Consider the following 21,389-nt stretch of genomic DNA (forward strand, 5'->3'; position numbering starts at 1 on the left):
CATGACTAAGGTAAAAAATAAAGTACTTTTTACTTCACTACATACATTTAATTTGCACGATTCAGATTATTATTTATATATTAGCCCCACCTTTATCAGCTGCTTATGAATGCCACACTTCCAGTAATATAATGCATATTGTTTGTCACAACGTCTGCTCGTTTTTCCTCTCTGTCCCTCCGCTCATTCTCCTCTCTCTTAGCCCATGCCGACGAATTTCATTGCCATTCTCCTTCCCTCCACCAGATGCCCTCAGACTTTTCTCCTGATATCACCTCATCGCCCTCACCTGAGCCTCCGCCGCCCATCTCCCTACCTGCACCTCATTCCCTGCTCACTGTACATATATAGGTCTCCTTCCATTGCTACTTTGCCGGTTTGTCAAAGTTGCAATGTAGCCTTGTGCTTTTAAACCACCAGACCCTGCACCTGTACCTGAATCTGCCTGCACCTGTCGAAATGCCATAATACCTTCTTTGTGGCATCACTGAAATCATCCTGGACCCCTGTTGCCAATCTTACTCAACGTTATGACACTGTTTTATTCTGAAATAAGCCATTTTGCAAAATGAGTACTTTAATTTCTGGTAGCCTACACTTAAGTATATTTTGATTCTAATACTTTTGTGCTATTTGTACTTAAGTAAGGAGTATTTCTACACTGCGGTGAGTACTTCTTCCACCACTGTCAACAGAAAAGAGTGCCTTATTGTACCCCGTGTAAATAGATTTATATCTATAAATATAAATAGAGCAGCACATTTAATAAAAACGATGCAAAAGAATGTGCTTAACAAGAGATACACGTAAAAAGGCAGATGCAAAAAGTAGGAAAACATGTATGCATGCATTTATTTAACATGTTAACTGAATGTTTATTGTGCTTTTGCCACAAAGCAGCCCGCCCACTGAATTTTGAACCAATGACATGCACGCCTCCACATCTCGTCTGCCTATCAACCCGCGTTCAGCCCCCTGCATGACGTAACACCCAGTCTGAAAGTGCAATGGCGATATTGGACAATAACAGCCGTCGCTTTTGTGGGACCACATCTATATTATGTGGCTAACGTTAAAAAAAACACCTCCAGTCGGCTGCAAAACCACGTATAATATCGGCAAACTGCGCGAGGACGACCTGCGACCAGGAAAGGTGATTTCACAGCCTCTGCACGCGATGACAGTTTAGACTAAAACGCTGGTGAGTTCAAACTCTAGTGATTGCTTCAGCATTTGCAAAAGCGTTTCCAGTAAATGGTCTCTTGCAGCCAGGAAGCTTCAGATTTCAAAGGGGCGTGGCGGCGTGCTGGGTACCACTTCTGACTAAAGGATGCTGATAGCTTAGCAACAGCGACAAGGAAGGGAAAGGAAGCAGAGGAGAGACAATGGATGTGCGATTTGTCAGCATCGTTACTGGGTAGGCTGAGCTGAGAGTGTGTTGTTTGACTTGAAAAAAATAGCGAGGAAGCCGGCGATCATCAGTTGTGCCAAGTCAACCACAAGGAGCCATGAATGCAGACTCGAAATGTAAACAAAGGGTGTGGGCCTTTCAGCTGGCCTGTGGTGCTCTGTGAGTGAGAGGAACCATTACTGCTGTTGGTTAAAGGAGGATAAGATTTTTCTTACACACATGACACAATCATGACTGATGGCTGACAGTGTGTTTAAAGGCTGGCCAGCTAAGCAGGAAACGTGTATCACTGCTTTTCTTAACTGTTGCATTAAAATGAAGTAATTTCTTCTTCTTGACACATTTGCTTCCATCCCAAGGTGCGACGTGTGAACAGACACCATGGCCACACAGGAACCGTCCCCTCCTTCGTCCATGGAGAGCAATAAACCCGGCTTCCCCAAGAAGATCCTGGGCAACAAGCTGGAGGACAAGCACCTGTGCAACTGCTGTCACAACATACTCAGACGACCGTTTCAAGCCCAGTGTGGCCATCGCTTCTGTTCCTACTGCTTCAACAGGACAGTTAGGTGAGGAATGACATGGCCAATAGTCTACCAGGTGTATTTTGGGGGGTATTTGTAGTGGTGGAAGAAGTATTCAGATCTTTTACTTAAGTAAAAGTTGCAATACCACACAGTCTCAATACTGTGTTGCAAGCAAAAGCCCTTCATTCAAAAATGAAAAGTGAAAGTGTGAGCATCAAAATATACTTACAAAACCAAAGTAAAAGTACTCATGATGCAGAATGGCCCATTTCAGAATAATACAGCATATGTTATAATATTGGATTATAATTAATGATGCATTTGTGTTTAAGCATCACTTTAATGTTGCAGCAAGGAATGGTGGAGCTTATTTCAACCAATGTATATACTGCTCAGTAACTTAATCTATAATAATACATGATCATTTATTTGTGGACTATATTTTGTATAAATAATCTGAATATGTAAAGTAGCTAAAGCTATCGAACAGATGGAGTGGAGTGCAATATTTACCTCATACATGTTGTGAAGTACAATAAAATGGAAATACTTTAGTTTTGAGTAAATGTACTTACTTTCCACTGCTGGGTGTCTGATGTTTGGATTTGCAGTATATTAGCATATACTCTGCTATTGTATTGCAGTAATGGACCCCAGAAATGCAGTGCCTGCATTAAAGAGGATATTTTTGAGGAGCCTACATCAATTTTGAAACAAGGATGTGTGAGTATAAATGCATTTTCATCCAGTAAAGCCTCACTTGGACGCACTCAGAATTGAGGCTTTTTTTCTCCATAAATTGTTTGGTCTATAAATTGTTTGAAAATAGTGAGAAATGCCCGTCACAGTTTCCCAAAGCCCAAGCTGATGTCATTAAATGTCCTATTTTGTCTGACCAACATTAAAAAACGCAAATATTAAGTTTACTATCACGAAAATTTCATATCACGATTATAGTGACCTAATTTATCAGTATTATCACGGTATTGTAAAATGTGCCAAATTTTATATTGAAAACTACAAATACAATTGCTATTTTGTTTGCATAAAAAATAAAATAACATCAAATACCTTTTTTAAACATATGAATGAAGTGTGCATTATCAAGATTTTATATTTTATATTATATAGGTAATACAATGACCCCGTGGACAATTAGCTACATGAAAACAAATAAGTCTTTAGAAGACAGTGATAGTAACTGCAATGAGCCCAAAAACTGACTTAAATACAGAGGAGTCTGTAGCGTTTCTAGATATGCTGGTTGGTTGACTAAACAATGTAACGTGTTATGATGTGCAGTGGACGATCTGCCGACACACGACGCACTCAGCAGCAGAACAACGTGTAGTGTTTTTACAAGAGCAGCTAACACTTAAGAGCTTCAGTTTACACACTTAGTTTTCCCAGGAGGTCTCCCATCCAGGTACTGGCCAAGCCCAAACCAGCTTGGCTTCGGTCAATCAGCAGTAGCAGGGTTTATATTTTGTCAGTGGACATAAAGTTGTTACTGTGTTACAGATTAATAACTCACCACTCTGAAACTCTTGCTCCAGTCCATGTTGCCAAGCTGGTCGGCAACATGTAGCCTACAGCTGAATCAAAGCTGTTTACTGGCTTCTTGCTGACTTTCCCTTCTCTGCTTCTGATTGGCTAGTAGTCCTTGACTAGTAACTGCGTATGTGCAACTCCCGACAAAGATCATTTAGAAACAAGATGTATCACTCCAAAGCTAAAACAAAGCCTTCAACACGGGGTGAAAAGAGCAGCTGCAGCAATGTGCAGTATGAAAAAAAATATGGTGTTTATTGAAAATGAAATCATGTAAACCTGTTCTGGTAAAACCCCTAAATAGGATTTTGAACCTGAAAATGAGCATAATACCACCTCTTTAAATCTTGCCATAATATGTGACGCATTTCTCTGTTTTGATGCTATTGTTGCTCAGTCATGCTTCTTTCAGATAAAAAAAATCTCTAAAATTAGATCTGATTTACGTAAGGATATAATGCTTTTATTTTTTCTCGCCTGGTACGCTGTTATGCACTTTATGGTGGTATCAGTCAGAGCTCCCTTCACTGACTCCAACTGGTGCAGAACGCTGCTGGCCGAATTTTAACAGGCACAAAGAGATATGAACACATGACTCCTGTGTTAGCCAACTTTCAATGGCTGCTCATTTGATCCTGTATCGATGCAACCAGTTTCAGTTTCATCTTGATCAGTTTTAACCAGTCTGGTTGAAGATTGGCTGTTTCTATATGTATTAGTTCCAGGTGTTTGTCACTCAAGCGTGTCTGTCCCACTGGTGATGGCAACTTTCTCAGCAGTAAAACTGTTTCTTATAAAGAACATCAGATGTATGAATTATGCTAAAAAATTCTTTATCTATATTATCATCTATAACACGTATTACCATTGTCATACAAAGGCTTTTGGTCTGGCACAGCCACGTAAGTAAGTACCAATGCAACAATGTAAAAAATACTCCACTATGAGTAAAGTCATTCATTCAAAATCCTTCTTGAAATCTGAGACGATTAATGGGAGAGGAAAGAAGAAAAAACAAAATTCTTTGGTTTGATTTCTTACCATTAGCATTATTCTCTCTACAGACGTGCAAACTGGGCAAGACAAGTTTTTCATTCCTGGTAATAATGGATGAGAAAGAACTCCATCCCGCTCCAATCCCACATTTTCGGATCACTGACCTACAGCCATAGTTCTGGCTTTGAAGGATTGTACAGACGAGAAGCGATAAAGCTGCCTCATGCTTTATTTGTGAGCAGACATGCAGGAAAATGTTGCTGTTCATGATTCTTGCTCTTCTCTATGCACTCCTAAAAACAAATATGTGGTTATTCACCCTGACAAGGAAAATAAAACATATCTATACATGTGACAGCAAATCCTTTTGTTCTCTTTTGTTTTTTTTTCAGGCTTTTCCTGACAACGCAGTTCGAAGGGAAGTTGAACACCTTTCAGCTGTTTGTATCAATGAAAGTTGCACTTGGAAAGGCACTATTAAAGACTATGAGGTGAGGTAACCTTTGACCTATTTTCGTGATTTCTTTTTTTTTTGCTTTACATATTTGTTTGATAGGTATGTAATGTTTTGTTTTTATTGTTTTTAGATGGACCAAAAATGTGCTGTTTTTCTGATGTCTATGATCTAATCATTCTATATTTTGCTAGCTTAGCTTGCCTTGCTGTGTTTGTATATAGACGATGAAGGCCCTCAGCACAGCACAGCTGCACTGTTTAGACTGCCAGAACAACTTAAGCTCTACTTTTTTACAGATGAACCACGAGGGGAAGTGTGAGTTCATGATCATCCCCTGCCCCTCCTGTAAAGAACGAATTCGCTTCAACGAACAGGAGCGCCATAATGAGCGAGAGTGCCCGGAGAGAACACTCAACTGCAAGTACTGCAAGGAGCCATTCCACTTCAAAAATATCAAGGTTAGACATGATTTATTTAGACTTGCTAAGACGCTAAGGCTGGTTGTGCCTGGTGCAGCACATCAAAGCAGCTCTTTGTGTGTCTTTAAAAGAAACATTGTTTTATTTCAGGCACATGATGAGATCTGTCCCAAGTACCCAATGATCTGTGAAGGCTGTGCTAAGAAGAAAATACCCAGAGAAAAGGTAAATCTGTAAACAACATGCAGACAAGAAGGTCACAGTCCCATGTAGCTACTTATCCTCAGTTTGTGCCTGAAGTCACAGAGCTGAGCATTTATTCCCCCAGGAAAACATACACGTGGAAATCTTTGACAAACTCAGAAGGATGTTGAACAACGCATACTGCTGTTCTGAATGTATTTTCAGTCTCCTCAAAGACTCTTTTAACCAATTGGATGAAGAAAATATTAACGGGTTAGAAATGACTATAAATGTGGTATTTTTGTATGCAAACATAAAGTAACAACAAGTAACCTCAATAAAACTAAATTTTGGGCTGCCATCATTGTTTGGGTTAGAAAAACGACCAAGCTTGAAAAACGGGGTGAAGAATCTTTTTGTATCATGCAACAGAATATTTTTGCATTCAAATGTTTAGAAGTGTTTTCTTCTTAACCCCTTCTGAGTTCTTTAAAGATCACCAAGTATATATATTTTACTTAGTTCTGGGAGCTCGAATGTAATGACAAGCGAAGCACGAACTGCAGCTAATAGCTCCTATGCTAAGTTTGCTGATAATGCTTAATGTTTTTTGTTTTTTTTAGTATGTGGACCATATTAAGTTCTGCAGCAAATTCAGAACTCCGTGTCGATTTCATGTCGTGGGATGTGATATGTCTGTAAGTAGCCTAATTGTCTTTTCAATAGTAATTTTTATATATTTACACACATTCAGATTAGGGGGCTGTATAAAAATTATTAGAGGGAGAGGAGATCAGAGAAGAGGGGGGGGGGTTATATATCTTTTCTTTTTTGCTAAAGGTAGAATTGTCTGAAGTATTTCAGGTGAGCTGGAGAGGCTCCTTTTCTCATCCCAGATTCATTCTTCCCTTGAAAAAACAGATCAAATAGTTACATTACGTAATAAATTTCATTTTGGTATATCTTGCAGCTATATCTATGGTAGCTGTCTGGAAGAAACATCTCTAACACACCCACCCATGCGACAGGGTGGGGATACTGCAGTGTTCAAGTCATCAGAAGCTACCGTCTGTGCTAGTTTCACTCTTCTGTGGCTGAAGTAACCGTTTTCTTAGCAACTCTTTATTCAAAAATAATGTGGCTGGAATATTCTCTATTTTTTATTGTTATATTATTTTGAGATACGTATTGTATCTTTTCTGAGACAAGAGTAGGGTCCAAAGAAATGATTAATGATGCTGGGGAGAGTCAAGCTTTTTTATGAAATAAAATATAACATTTAAACCACACAATACATTGCGTACAGTTCCTAATACAGGTGATCACACTGTTTGCACTGTTTCTATTTAATTGTCCTCCCTTTTTGTAGGTGGAGAAAGAAAAGATTCATGACCATGAGCGTGCCTTTGCCTACGAGCACCTCAATCTGTTGCTGCACTACATTATGGGCATGAAAGTGAGCATGGAGGGCCTGCAGCCCCAGGGACTGGAACTAGCCGGACACAAACTGGTGGAACTCCAACAGTCCCTCAGGGAGCTCGAGGCCAGAGTCTCCCAGCTTAGCACCTCCTCCTCTGGGCCTCCCGTGCAGGGAGCCGCCGCTGCCTCCTCCTCATCCTCCAGCTCCGGCCCCTCTGGCCCACCCGCTTCAGCTCCTCTCCCTCTACCGCCCACTCTGGCTCCCACTCTATCTGTGTCTACCTCCTTCACACCTCTGCCCAGCTCGGTGGGTGCAGCGCTGGAACTCCAGCTCCACAGCGAGAAGACCAAGGTGGTGGAGCTGGGTCGCAGGTGTACGGAACTTGAAGTTAAAGCCGGCACGTTTGAAAATGTGGTGTGTGTCCTGAACAGAGAGGTGGAGAGGTTTGCCACCACCATGGAAGCCAGCAACCGTCAGCACAAACTAGACCAGGATAAGATTGAGGCTCTGAGTAATAAGGTAGGACTGGGATGAAACTGAACCAAAAATGCACCTGACATCTGCAATTTGCTTAAAAAAAATCACACCCCTTCTTCTCTCAATCATATCTGAATACACATACTTGATATACATATTTTTATATTCAATGTGACTTACATTATTATCATAGATATCTCTGATGTCTTCATCCATCCATCACGAAAAATCTTCCATTAACCTACCTATAAAGCATAGAAATGCTCCTTATAACTCCAGAACTTGCCTGAGAATCATCACGTTTATTAGTTTTCTTTGGTATCAAAGTAATCCAGTGATGTACATCCATGAGTATACTGCAAACAACAACTGCTAAAAGGTAATCCTGCATACTTTTGATCATGCCACAAACTTTGTAAACAATATAAAAAACATGCTATAAACAAACAGGGAACAAGTTCCACCATTCACCAAAGCATTATGGGAAGGGTAGTTCCAAACTTGAACATCACCCAAATATAAGTAAATCAAAGCTATACCTAGCAAGCAATACAAAAAAAGGGGTAAGTATTTGTCACTTTAACAACACTTCAGATTTAATGATGAATTTGTGATAAAACACAGTGTGCGTCTATTTTCCAGGTGCGACAGCTGGAGAGGACAGTGGGGCTGAAGGACCTTACAGTTGCTGAGATGGAGGGTCGACTGAGGGAAATGTCTGCCACTACCTTTGATGGTGTCTTTGTCTGGAGGATCTCCGATTTCGCCAAAAAGAGACAGGACGCCATCGCAGGTCGAGCTCCTGCCATGTTTTCACCAGGTAACATTGTCCATTATTACAGATAAGAAGTCTTTATAGGACTAAAAAATACGGTTGACCTCAACAGCAACGTGACGCTCAATCAATTAATAAGCAGCCGGGTTCAAAAAGTGCAGCAATGCATTGTAATTTTTCCTACACTTCACAGTACACACTCTAAAAAAACAAAATTTTCTTCTGCAATGATTGTGATGCGTCACGCTTTAGGAACTGTTAGCAAGTACATTTGGATTGACTCAGGTATAACACTTATCGACTCACAAACTCGAGACCTGAGGCCATACAGGGGGACTCTACCCGACCCGATTAGATTGGGAATTCTTGAACCCGGCCTGTCTTGGGTCATCATGGGTCAGGTCCTGGCTACTACAAACCAAGTTAACCTCTTTAGACCTCTATTACAGAAGGCTTATTATCTGCAAATGACTAAAGATGAATTTCCCTTCCATTTCCTTTCAGCCTTCTATACCAGTAAGTACGGCTATAAGATGTGTCTGCGGATCTATCTGAATGGAGATGGGACAGGGCGTGGCAGCCACTTGTCCTTGTTCTTTGTGGTGATGAGGGGACTGAGTGACGCTCTGCTCAAATGGCCTTTCAACCAGAAGGTAAATGACCTACAGACAAACAGGGGTATTTACCAAGCGTTTGTTAAACTGTTTTGCTAAACAAACTGTGCTAAACAGTGAAATTGTGTTTGTTCTGTCATTTACTAATGAATCGCTTAGGTTATGTGTTTGTAAAATAGAAGAAAAATGCTGAAAATTGTGTGTTTGGTCGCGTGCATGATGTACACTGCTCAAAAAAATAAAGGGAACACTAAAATAACACATCCTAGATCTGAATGAATGAAATAATCTCATTAAATACTCCTTTTTACTTACTCCCTGGAGCAAATTTATCAACCCATGGAGGTCTGGATTTGGAGTCCCACTCAAAATCAAAGTGGAAAACCACACTACAGGCTGATCCAACTTCGATGTAATGTCCTTAAAACAAGTCAAAATGAGGCTCAGTAGTGTGTGTGGCCTCTGCGTGCCTGTATGACCTCCCTACAACGCCTGGGCATGCTCCTGATGAGGTGGCGGATGGTCTCCTGAGCGATCTCCTCCCAGACCTGGACTAAAGCATCCGCCAACTCATAGACAGTCTGTGGTGCAACGTGGCGTTGGTGGATGGAGCGAGACATGATGTCTGCACTACCTGAGCCACTTGTGTGGGCTGTAGACTCCGTCTCATGCTGCCACTAGAGTGAAAGCACCGCCAGCATTCAAAAGTGACCAAAACATCAGCCAGGAAGCATAGGAACTGAGAAGTGGTCTGTGGTCACCACCTGCAGAACCACTCCTTTATTGGGGGTGTCTTGCTAATTGCCTCTGATTTCCACCTGTTGTCTATTCCATTTGCACAACAGCATGTGAAATTGATTGTCAGTCAGTGTTGCTTCCTAAGTGGACAGTTTGATTTCACAGGAGTGTGATTGACTTGAAGTTACATTGTGTTGTTTAAGTGTTCCCTTTATTTTTTTGAGCAGTGTATTTTAAGGTGGCAAATAAACAATGAATTTTAAAGTTACTTTATAAAGCTCTCTGCTCATGATATAAAAGTGCAGCAATGCTGTTATTTTTCATGATTTTAATTGCTCAGTGCAGTAGTAAAGTTGGCCTTTATATTGTTTTTTTATCCAAGAGAATAAACATTTTTCTAAAAACCTCTCACATTTATTTTTTGTGTCACTAAATCACTGATCTTGCTGTTGAGCTGACAACACCGAGCTATTTAATATTTCCTTACATATATCATTCCTCTTGTGGGATGAATACAGGCCTGCAGCTCCAAAAGCATCTTCTCTTCAATCAATATTCCAAGTTCAGCAGCAGAAAAACACTTTCTTTTGCGCTCCATTTATTTCCAGGCATGTAAATACAGTCCGGTTTTAGATCTTAAGTGGCTTGTAAATGGTAGAGACTCAAGATTTTGCATTCCAACACTAATTTGCGACAGACTTAGCGGGTGTTGAAACACTGTAAAAGAGGGGCCTGCACGGGTGGTGGCTGGTTGTTTAAGGTGTCAGGGAGAGATGAAATACAATCCAGGAAGTCCAGTTGGAATAATAGATACCAAAACACAGCGCAACTGTTTACAGTACTGAATATTACAACTCTGGACTACTATTTTGTCTTTGTCATGACCCACTGAAACACGCCGTTCACATTACAAAGTAATCTACCAGGAATGTGCACTTGGATTCATTTGATAAATCAGGTTCAACCTCTTTGCCAGACGACCCTGCAACGCGGACTCTGGAAATAACCCCAAAGTTTTCAACAGGAGACACGCGATGTTCAGAGCATGTAAACATAATCTCTCTAATCTGTTTTATTTCTAGGTTACTCTGATGCTGCTGGACCAGAGCAACAGGGAGCATATAATCGACGCTTTTCGACCTGATGTCACTTCCTCTTCCTTCCAGAGACCAGTGAGCGAGATGAACATCGCCAGCGGCTGTCCGCTCTTCTGCCCGCTCTCCAAGCTTGATACCAAGAACTCTTACATCCGCGACGACACCATCTTCATCAAGGCAATTGTGGACCTCACTGGCCTCTAAATGGCTCCGCAGGGTGGTACAGTTTGGCAACCAGCCCGCTCTCTGACCATTGCGGCTTCACTTTGGCTCAGTTGTGGTCCCTTCAGGGCTCTGTTCAGGCATCTTATTGTCCCCTGCAGCTTTAGGGAGACAGACATGCTTGCAACTGTATGCTGCATGTGGCTGCAGTTTGCTCCATCCAGGAGGCGCCGGCATCGTCATATCTGGTGGTCTGTATGCCGTTCATTGCTGTACATTTTTGGGTGCAAAACTTTGTTTATCTTTCGACATCATAACACCACGCCCATGGTGATAAAATGTCTCTTCAGTTGTTGCACATACGTTTTCAGTTAAAGAACACAGAAGCAAGCACCAGTGCGGCGTGGTCAGTGCAGTGCTGAGGAGAAGCAGAGATGTCAAAGCCAACAGTTGGGGTGGAGTGAAAAGAGTGAACAGCATCTTGTTTTTAATCTCCTACGTTTAAAGACTTGGGATGTTACAGAACATGCAGACTGTGTTAGAGCAGGATTGTAGATTACAGATAGTTGATGTGATCGTTCTGATGTCAGTGTAGAAAGCTGGCAGTAGGCTTATAATAGAGTTAGAGCATGGCTTGACGCAGTTTTTGCTTTTTCTTGCAGATTGTGGATATTGTGAGCTTCTCAATTCCAGTGTCGAGTGAATTTGCATAGACAAACGTGGAGTTATGTTATGAATAAGATTACAGGCATTTCTTTTGCCTTTTTTTTGCGCAAAGTGCATGCCGCTGGCGTTTCAAGTATAAAATTGCTCCTTCTTTCGACAAAGCTTCATGAAGGTTCTTCGTTTGTTGTTACACTTGTTAGTGAATTAGCCATCCGTGATGGTGGACATTGCCTGCATGTCTTTGGAACCAGGCTGTTTACATGTAAAGTTGGTGTTGCGTATTTGTTCCTGTTAGGGGGTCGGTGGTTCTGATTGGTGGTTTGGTACATCTGTGGAAGATACAGTGGAGTTACCATGGAGTCAGGGCAGCTTGCCAGTCAAGCCTGAGGCATAAAACTTACATGTGTTTTTGTCTCTGACAAACATACATAGCTGGAGTTTTCCCCAGGATATGCTCACTAGCTCACATCTCAACACATAGTACTGTGCCCCACCACAGATTGAGGTTAACACAGATTCCACGAAATGAAGGAATTGTCTGTTCCTTGTTTTCTGTCCATTCAGTATACCCTGCATATGTGTTTCTGCTGCTCTTAAGATAGACTACTGATGTGAATCTTAGATATATGTTGGTGCAAATATACATGTGTGTGGAGGTTGAGAGGCTGAAATATAAGAGATTGTTATACTTAGTTGTAGGTCATGGGTCATTGTTGACATTATTTATTACAGATTGATGTTCAGTGCAGCCACAGGGAACTCCTCAAACTTTAGCTTTTTGATATGCTCTTACTGATTTCCAATACGGCACCACAAATCTACATTATATCTGTTTAAAGCTGACATGTAATTTTTCTATGTGTCCACCAGAGATTGCTGTTCCACTTACTTAGCATGCATGCTGAGGTTTTTAAGGTTCACGCTGGCCTGTTTGAAAACCAGTCTCGACCTGTATTGAAACCTCTCTGTGCATGGGAGGCTTCAATTCATATTTCACTATGGAGTTTCACAATGGTTTACTCTGTGAGCCACGTGTGGAAGCATTTATTTGTATTTGTTTGGAGGAAAATACGTAATCATAGAATAGTTATTATGTTATATCTGGCGCTGCGTCTGTTCAACAGAGGCACCTGCCTATATTCATAGCAATTTATAAATATGTATCTTTCATATCATAATGTTGAAATAATCTATATATCAATGTTAATATACACAAGATGTTATAATAAACATAGTATTACTGAATACCTTATTAATTCTATATCTATATACCAACTTTTTGTTTGTCAAGATGGTTTGAACAGGCCAGGACAACCCCTTTGTGCAGTAAGGACTTATGATTCCTTCTAGAGTGCAATATATGATTAGTCTGTTAGATTTTGATGACATCTTGGCTTTAAGCGTTTACAGAAGTCATACTCGACTTATATGTTTACATTACCCATTACGACGCTGAAGAACTGCAACCAATTTTGAACTTTCCAAGGAAAAATTGTGCTTTTCCTTGTCATTAAGCATAAACTACTTGTTATCACTCTGGATCTCTGTCAGTGGCTATTCATGAAGCTAACTGGCTAAGTGCGCTGACGATTTATAGAAAGATGATTTAAATAGTTGAGGGATTCATGCTATATACAGTAAGTGGGTTTTTATTCTTAACTTTTCAATGAAGACTGAGCATGTAATAAGTATAAGATTACATGAACTTTTTAAACCATGAGTGTTCCTGTAATGTGCCAAAATCAAATATTACCTCCGCATACTAACAATGTTGTATTGCAAGTTGTATTTTTTATTTTCTATGCTAAAATATGGTGCCAAATATGTTTATAATTAAGGTTTTGCTGAGTGTGTGAGAGCGTGCGTGCCATTTTAATACGATGCATTGGTCACTACTTCTCTAATCAGAGGAGATAATTAACCCCATGAAACGATGAAATAACAGACCCTCCCAAGGTTTTTTGAATGTAAGCTTTAATTCAGTTGTTTTACTGAAAAAGAAAGCAGTTCTTTAATGTGATGCAGTTGAGTTGAACCAACTTTATTTGTGCACTTTGTATTGGTTGTTTGTCCAAACAGGGTATTTTGTTGAGTGATTTATGTAACTTGAAATCAGAGCCATATATATTCTGATGTTGATAATTGATGTATTATGCTACAAAAGGACATGCAGTGTGTAATAAAGTTTGCTGGCCTCAGCTTGTTGTTGTTAACTCTTAAGTACTCGGATCCTTTACGTAAGGAAAAGTAGCAGTATAACATCCTGCGTTCAAAAAATCCTACTTAAGTGAAAGAACAGAAGTATTATCAGCAAAAAGTATCAAAAGTAATAGTACTCATTATGCAGAGAAATGGCACCCTAATAAGATTATTATTACTGATACATTAATTTGTAAGCAGCATTTTGCTGTTGTACATATGCAATTAGCTAGTTATTGCTTCCCAACCTAAGGGTCAGAAGATAAATCTGAGGGGTTGTGAGATGATTAACGAAGGTTGGAGAGAAGCGGAAATACTTTTATATATACATTTACATATACATTTTTCTCTAATCTTTGCTGTTTTTGTGAAATATTGGATAATGAAATACTTAAATTTAAACAAAATCCTCTGTGTAAAGTACAAGAAAATTGTACTAAAGTACAGTACTTGAGTAAATGTATTAAGTAGCTTCCCACAAATGCTCACTATAGAGGACACTATAGATCACTTACTGAATGGACAAAGCTCTTGCTCTTAATGTAGTTATACAGTATATTACTTTAAAAATCGGGAAAACTGGTAGCGTTGTACTTTCATGGACAGTGTAATTTAGAGGATATCTGCATTTTCAGACAAATCAGCTATAGATCTTCCATTACTGGAAGTGCCAATTCAAGTAGACAAGTGGCACAGTGTGACCATCAAAACAACGCTGTGCATTGTACACACCCAAGTGCTGTCTGGGTGCTAATTTGAAAATAAGTATTCATTTTTCTTCAACTCCTTAAATGCACAAAGATAGAGCTTCAGTGCTGCTTCGGGGACTGTTGTATTATACATGAACAGAACTTTTTTGGATGAAACACAGAGTGCAGAGGAAGTAAGCTGAGAAAATGGTGGTTACCTTTACAGGATGTGGTTGGGTGAGGAGATGAGGACAGTAATTCAGAATATATATTTCTCATGACCCCTTTCTTTTGACAGTGTTAGGGGAAGAAACTTGTTTTTTGCAACCTTGTGCTCTTTTACAGCTAGACATTATCATTCATAACATTTAACATAATTCAACACAATACAATGTGCTTTACAATGAAATAAAATATTATAATAGAAAAATCACAACACCGTGGCTTATAGAAAAATATTGTACATCTATCTATCTATCTATCTATCATCACATTAATACAATATTATTAATATTTCAATTATTTAAAATATAATATGAACACCGAACACTCACAGGGGCCATTTTTCTGCATAATAAGTAGGCTAGAATTAGATTGTTAATTGTACAAAAGGAAAATGTACTAATGTAAAGTACTTCCTCCACCATTGGAAATATATATAAACATATAAAATAGGTTTAGAAAATATTACAGCAATATCAGTAAAAGTAATGGTAAAACTGAGTTTTAAGCAAAAATGATGCTGTTTATTTATAAGTATACTATTACAGCGCTCCCTGAAATTAATGACAATTAAAACCTGTAAAATATTCTAGACAACTGGAACATAAATCAAACCACCCCCTCCCAATGGCGCGATTAATTTAGGCTTTGAGCCCCGCCTGTCGCTGGATTTCAAACTCACCTGAAGAGTGTACCTGCCGCTACTTTTCATGTATTATTTAATTAGAAACCCAACTAGCTGCCAACAGTTTAAAATCCCCGAAGGAGCAAAGCTGTGAAGACGAAATAGCCGCCACAGTGTTGGCGTTTGTATGACATTTAACGTTAGTCGTCCATTAGCGTAGTTAGCTGCATTAGCATAGTTAGCTGCATTAGCATAGTTAGCGCTATTAGCATAGTTAGCGCTATTAGCATAGTTAGCTCCATTAGCATAGTTAGCGCTATTAGCATAGTTAGCTCCATTAGCATAGTTAGCGTTAAGTGATTAGCCTAGTTAAGGTAGCTACAGCCGCAAACGTGGATTAATTTTCCTGCCCCTGGTGTGGCTTGGATCGACTCCTCAAGTGTTTATTCTTCGCTGAGATGGGGACCACCGCTTGACTTCACCAAGCTAAGTATTTTGTGCTTGTGCTAACATCATGCTAACATGGATGTTGTGAGCATAGACTGTATATAAAAAGGTTGTGAGTGGATTTTTTTTGGCGCTTGTTATGCTAGCATCACATCACAGGCTAATTGTGCTAGCATGAGGCTGCTGCTCAGCGGTGGAATTTAACGAAATAACTTACATTTACTCAAGTAACTTTACTGTACTTAAAATTTCAGGGACTTGCATAATTTCTTTTCATGTCACTTTCTACTTCTTTCCGAGGGAAATTTGTCTTTTTACTTACTAACTAATAGTAACGTACTATTAGTTACTTTACAAATTAACAGTTTTGCATAAAAAGCACATGAAGAGCTTATAAAATATGATGTTAATTGGGAGCTGTTTCAATAGTGTTTTTAGTCTTTTGGTTTATTTTTAATAATTTTGAGGGTTGGAGTGTTGGTTGGACAAAACAAGTAAGTAAGTTAGTTATTGTGAAGGTGACACTTTGGGCTCTGGGTAATTCAGACTGTTATTGGGGAATATATTTTTCTAATGACTCCTTTCTTTGACAGTGTAAGGGGGGAAAAAACTTCCCTTTTTTGCAAGCTGTTGCAGAAAATAAAAAGCAGAGTAATCCATAATGAAAGTAATCATTAGTTTGCAAAAATCCTGCTTTTACATAATAATCTAATGATATACTATGTATAATTGTCACATGGGACATTTTCAACTACTTTTAATACATTTTCATAATTCCACTTACATATTTTTACTGAACATTTTCAATGCAGGACTTTTACTTGTAACAGAGTATTTTTGCTGTGTGTATTAGTCAGAATCAGAAGGAGCTTTATTGCCAAGTAGTGTTTTACACATACGAGGAATTTTCTGTGGTGATAAGGTGCTACATGCAGACAGTCAACATAAATAAATGTGGAAATATATAAATATGGAATTGAAGAACAACGTTGCAGATATATACATGTGCATTATTCTGGGTCTGTGCCGTGCAGAAGTAATGTAACGGAAGAGAATATTGTGTACATGTAAATATATAAACTGACAACATAAAAATATTCAACAACAAAGATCAACAACAAATATGTACGACGTGCCAAGTCTGAGCCCGCCACGAGATGAAGCGGTATTTACATGTGCAGAGACATTTGTATTGTTTGCAAAGGGGGAGTGTCAGTGAGGGACCTGGGCCTTGTTAATGAGGCTAGTTGGGAAGAAACTGTTTTTGTGGCGAGAGGTTTTGGTCCTGATGGACCGCAGCCTCCTGCCAGAGGGGAGAGTCTGAAACAGTTTGTGTCCGGGGTGGGAGGCATCAGCTGCAATCTTTCCTGCTGGCCTCAGAGTCCTCGAGGAGTACAGGTCCAGAAGAGAAGGAAGATTGCAGCCAATCACCTTCTCTGCAGAGCGAATGATGCGCTGCAGCCTGCGCTTGTCCCTGGCAGTGGCAGCAGCGTACCAGATGGTGATGGAGGAGGTGAGGATGGACTCAATGATGGCAGTGTAGAAGTGCACCATCATTGTCTTTGGCAGGCTGAACTTCTTCCGCTGCTGCAGGAAGTACATCCTCTGCTGGGCCTTCTTAGTGAGGGAGGTGATGTTCAGCTCCCACTTGAGTTCCTGGGAGATGACGGCGCCCAGGAAGCGGAAGGAGTCCACAGTGGTGACTGAGGAGTCACACAGGATGATGGGGGAGGGTGGGGCTGTGCTCTTTCTGAAATCATCTCCATGGTCTTCAGAGCGTTGAGCTCCAGACTGTTCTGGCTGCACCAGGTCACCAGATGGTTGATCTCCCACCTGTAGGCGCCTGTAGTACTTTTTCCTTTAAGTAAGGGTCAGAATACTTCTTCTTCCACCACTGCTGCTGGTTGGTTGCTGTTAATTAGATAAATATAAATAATAATTTATAAATATTAGATCTGCGTGTGCATTATGTTTTAGCTGACTGCTGGTTTCTGTTAAAATGTGTGCTGTGTTTGTTTTGAATTAATTCTTTAATTAATTAACTTCTGGAATTGAGTGACCTTATTTTGGCTGTGAATTGCTTTTCCTGTGATGCTTGGCTGTTATGAGAGCTTTATGGACTGAAAAGGTATTTACAGTTATACTATTTTTTACAAATGTTATAAATGTTTAAACATTTATAACATTGATTCACCTTCACAAGCAGGCGTAGTTTGTGATGCTGTTATATCATACTGTTTTATATTAAGAGTGTTTCTGATCATTTGTCTGGGGAAAGACTAAATATCACCTTAATTCAACAGCACCACAAATAATAATCCAAAATGACTACAAAGCATAATGAGCACCCTCCTTTAAAAATTTGTTGTCTTGGAGGACACAGACAAGTGCTTTATTTTAGTTGTAAATATAGAGGACTTGTTGTGTTGAAGTGAATTATGTTTGTGGAGTGGGCATGGCATAAACGGTCTTCTTTCTATCAATAAGTACTGCTGAGTGGAATAGTATGAGGGTTTTTTTTCTGAGGTGTCAGTTTAAAGTAAAAGTTAATCCTATGTATTGTTAAATAATTAAAGCTAACAAGATGAGAGGCTGCTGTATGATCCTCTGTTGCTAAATGAATCTCCACAGAGATGTTCCAGTGTTTTCCTCTCTGTTGGAGGAAGTTGGCTCAGTCAGTTGCTGCGCAGCCCATTGTAAATAAATCACTTAGACTTACTCTGCTTTTTGGAGCACCTGGACCATAAATACATTACTTGTATTTGGCTTAGTAGGTAAAGTTGGACACCTGCACTGATAGTAGACACACAGGGATCTTGCACCTGTGGAGCAGGAACTAGTAAAAATAGCACAGACAGGAAAATGCTTCTTCAGCACTCGTGAACCTGTGATATAAGTTGTCTTTAGTGCGTCTCAGGGGGTGACTGCTGACAGGAAAGCGGATAGAAAATTCATGAGCTTTTGACGCAAGTATCCCAGTTGTTGTTGTGTTTGTTATTCTCCAGCTTTCCTCTGTCAGGTGAAACTAAAAATGGGCAGTAAGAGTACTGTATGTGTACTCCAGTAATACACAAAAAAATGTTTGGACATGACAGACAAGCCTCAAGTTGATGTCACAAGGGCTTCTTTAAAAATCACCCATTTAAAAATATATCTTTTTTTTTTTTTTTTTTTTTTAGAGGTTGAGTGTGGAAGGATTTAGTGGTCTCTAGCGGTGAGGTTGCAGATTGCAACTAACAGAATACTCCTACGAACATAGGCACACACACACACACGGTTGGAAAATTGTGTGGCTTCCTCAGATCCTAATTTCCTGCAGCTGTTCACCTGTAACTCCCTCATAGAGACGATGTGACTAGGGCTGGGCAATTAAACAATAATGATAATTATTGCAATATAATTTTCCTCAATAAAAAGATAATAAATGTTCAATATATCGTCAATAAATATTTGATTTAAATTGGCACCAAATTCTTCTATTACAATATTTATTTTGTTGAAAAAAGAGGCCTGAAAAAAAAATTAACTAATCATATTTGTTGAACATGATAATAGTTTTGAATGTTCTAACTCAGATTTGTGAAGTGATCCACTGTTTGGCATCAAGTGTTTGTCACATTCTGACCATAAAGATAAGTTTAACCAAATAATTAACCATCTGGTTTCTTCAATTTTCATTCAGGAGCAAAAATCAGCTTTTAAACAAAAAAGAATTATTTGACATATATCATGATAATTATCAATATCGAATGATATGAGATGTTTTTATCGTGATAACATTTTTGACCATATCGCCCAGCCCTAGATGTGACTACTGTTATTCCCTGTGTATGCCCCCTGGTGCGCAGGTGGAGTAACATCAGCGTTATTTACACACACAACATAAAGCACACATCAAAATTGGCTACAACACTCTGTCTAAATCCGTGTATGGTTCGTTCTTTCATTATTTTGTTTCAAAACCAAATGGGGAAAAACCAAGTCATCTTTTTTTTGTTTTTCTGTTTTAAGGAGCATATCAAATCAACTATGGTGAATATGATTGTAGAAGTGAGCATGATAGGCCTATTATAGCCACATATGAGAAAAGAAATATGAGAATATGGGCTACTTGTTTTGAAAGATCGCGTCAAGCTGGAGGAGTCACTCAAGCACTCAAAATTCTCCTATTTCTAGATTAAGTACGTCAGCATCAAGGAAGCGTTTTGTATTGGGCTGATCTGAAGCAGCTGGTTACCTGAGCGATCTAAGACTTCTCGAGGCTACGGCCAGGGTGCGAACTACGGGGAGCCAGGGGTAGGTTTACTCCTCTAAGTAAAACATGAGCTCCTCTGAAAACATGATTTGTAATTTTTTGGGGGGTCTCTAAAATATCGACAATATGCTACTTTTGCCATTCATTTCTATTTTTCTGTAGCCTATCATCATGGATCATGCGTAAATCAGTAGCGGGATTTATCCAGCCAGAGGGATCACCGACCGTCTGCAGCGCACCAGGTCACTCCCGTGACCTCCTCTCTCTGGCCCTGTATGCTTCAGCGCCCAGTTGTGTTGCCAGTGGAACCGGCGCACTTTACTGTCAGTGGTCGTTTCCTCTGGCTGGATGAAGTCCGACGCGCCTTCACAGCACCGTGCAACTTTCTAAATTCTTTCATCTCAGAAAATAAAGGTCAGGTTGAAACAGAGTAGCCAAGAGAGGCTGAACGAAAATTATCATTATTATTATCTTTTAATCTGTTTTTGATTAGTTAATATACAGCTCGCCGAATTAACTAATAACAGTTCATGTTTGCTGTGTACCATTTGATGTACTGACAACTATCACTGCATTAATTTGATACGGAAGAAATCTTAAAAACCGGAGGATTCTCAGGAAAGCTAGTGAGTTACAAACTGAATGTTGAGCCAATATTATATAGCTGCAGCCTCTGGTACTGCAGCAATATAATATTGTCCTGTTTTCTAACTAAAAACCCACTAATGTTGATGTTCAGGCTCATCTTAATTACATTTAATCAGGCACCGCCATCGCCCAAGTGTATCTGCTGCAGGTTTATCAAGTGTAACTCACAAAGCTACACAAATCGGACTCAAAATCAATATTTTTCTGTTTTGGTTTTAAAACAGAAAAACAAAAAAACGATGTCTTTTTTTCCATTTTGGTTTTGAAACTGGGGAAAAAACAAAAAACGACTTGGTTTTTTGGTTTTTCTGATTTCGTTTTGAAACTAAATAATCAAAATAACGAACCATACATGGATTTGTCTAGATCCAGTGTTTGTTTTGTCTGATCTTGGCTGCTGAAACATGGTGGTTCAACATGCCAGACTGTGTAATTGAACATGCTCACTCTGTAGATATAAAGGGCTCCTTCTAAGGTAATGAAAACACACAGGTTGTTATTTTGAGGTGATTATACACTAATGTAAACATACTTATGAATATTAATTTCCATTTGTCAAAAGATCCCCCAAATCTTACACACTGGACACTTCTTTTAAATTTCAGAGTAACTGAATGAGTTAAAGGCACCCTGTGGAGTTTTTTTTTTGTAAACAAGCAAAGTTCCTGTTTACATTCAGTGTATATTTTTGAGCTCCAATTTCTAATAGTTTTATAGTAGGGCACAATTTTAGCAGTGCATTAATTTATAATCGGGTCTTATGTGGTGCTGCATTTTTGTATCGCCTGCTTGAATCACTATTTTCTATGTA

At 39.4% G+C, this 21,389-nt stretch overlaps 1 protein-coding gene across 2 annotated transcripts; it reads left to right on the top strand.

Annotated features, from left to right (window-relative positions):
* Positions 1-982: 982 nt before the first annotated feature.
* LOC119914658 (TNF receptor-associated factor 2-like) lies at positions 983-13,692 on the top strand. Of its 2 annotated transcripts, none has more exons than XM_038734099.1 (11): positions 983-1,153; positions 1,771-1,980; positions 2,583-2,661; positions 4,878-4,976; positions 5,239-5,400; positions 5,512-5,586; positions 6,168-6,242; positions 6,914-7,483; positions 8,084-8,261; positions 8,721-8,869; positions 10,651-13,692. In XM_038734099.1, exons 2-11 carry the CDS (start codon positions 1,793-1,795, stop codon positions 10,867-10,869), a joined length of 1,794 nt encoding a protein of 597 aa, XP_038590027.1. In that variant the 5' UTR covers positions 983-1,153; positions 1,771-1,792; the 3' UTR covers positions 10,870-13,692. The 2 variants fall into 2 exon arrangements, with proteins under 2 accessions (XP_038590027.1, XP_038590026.1); XM_038734098.1 differs by having other exon boundaries at positions 984-1,201.
* Positions 13,693-21,389: the final 7,697 nt, after the last annotated feature.

The sequence above is a fragment of the Micropterus salmoides genome, unplaced genomic scaffold, assembly GCF_014851395.1.
Source record: "Micropterus salmoides isolate LMB-PRFRI ecotype aquatic unplaced genomic scaffold, ASM1485139v1 Ms_hic_scaffold_20, whole genome shotgun sequence".
NCBI classification, from domain to species: Eukaryota; Metazoa; Chordata; class Actinopteri; order Centrarchiformes; family Centrarchidae; genus Micropterus; species Micropterus salmoides.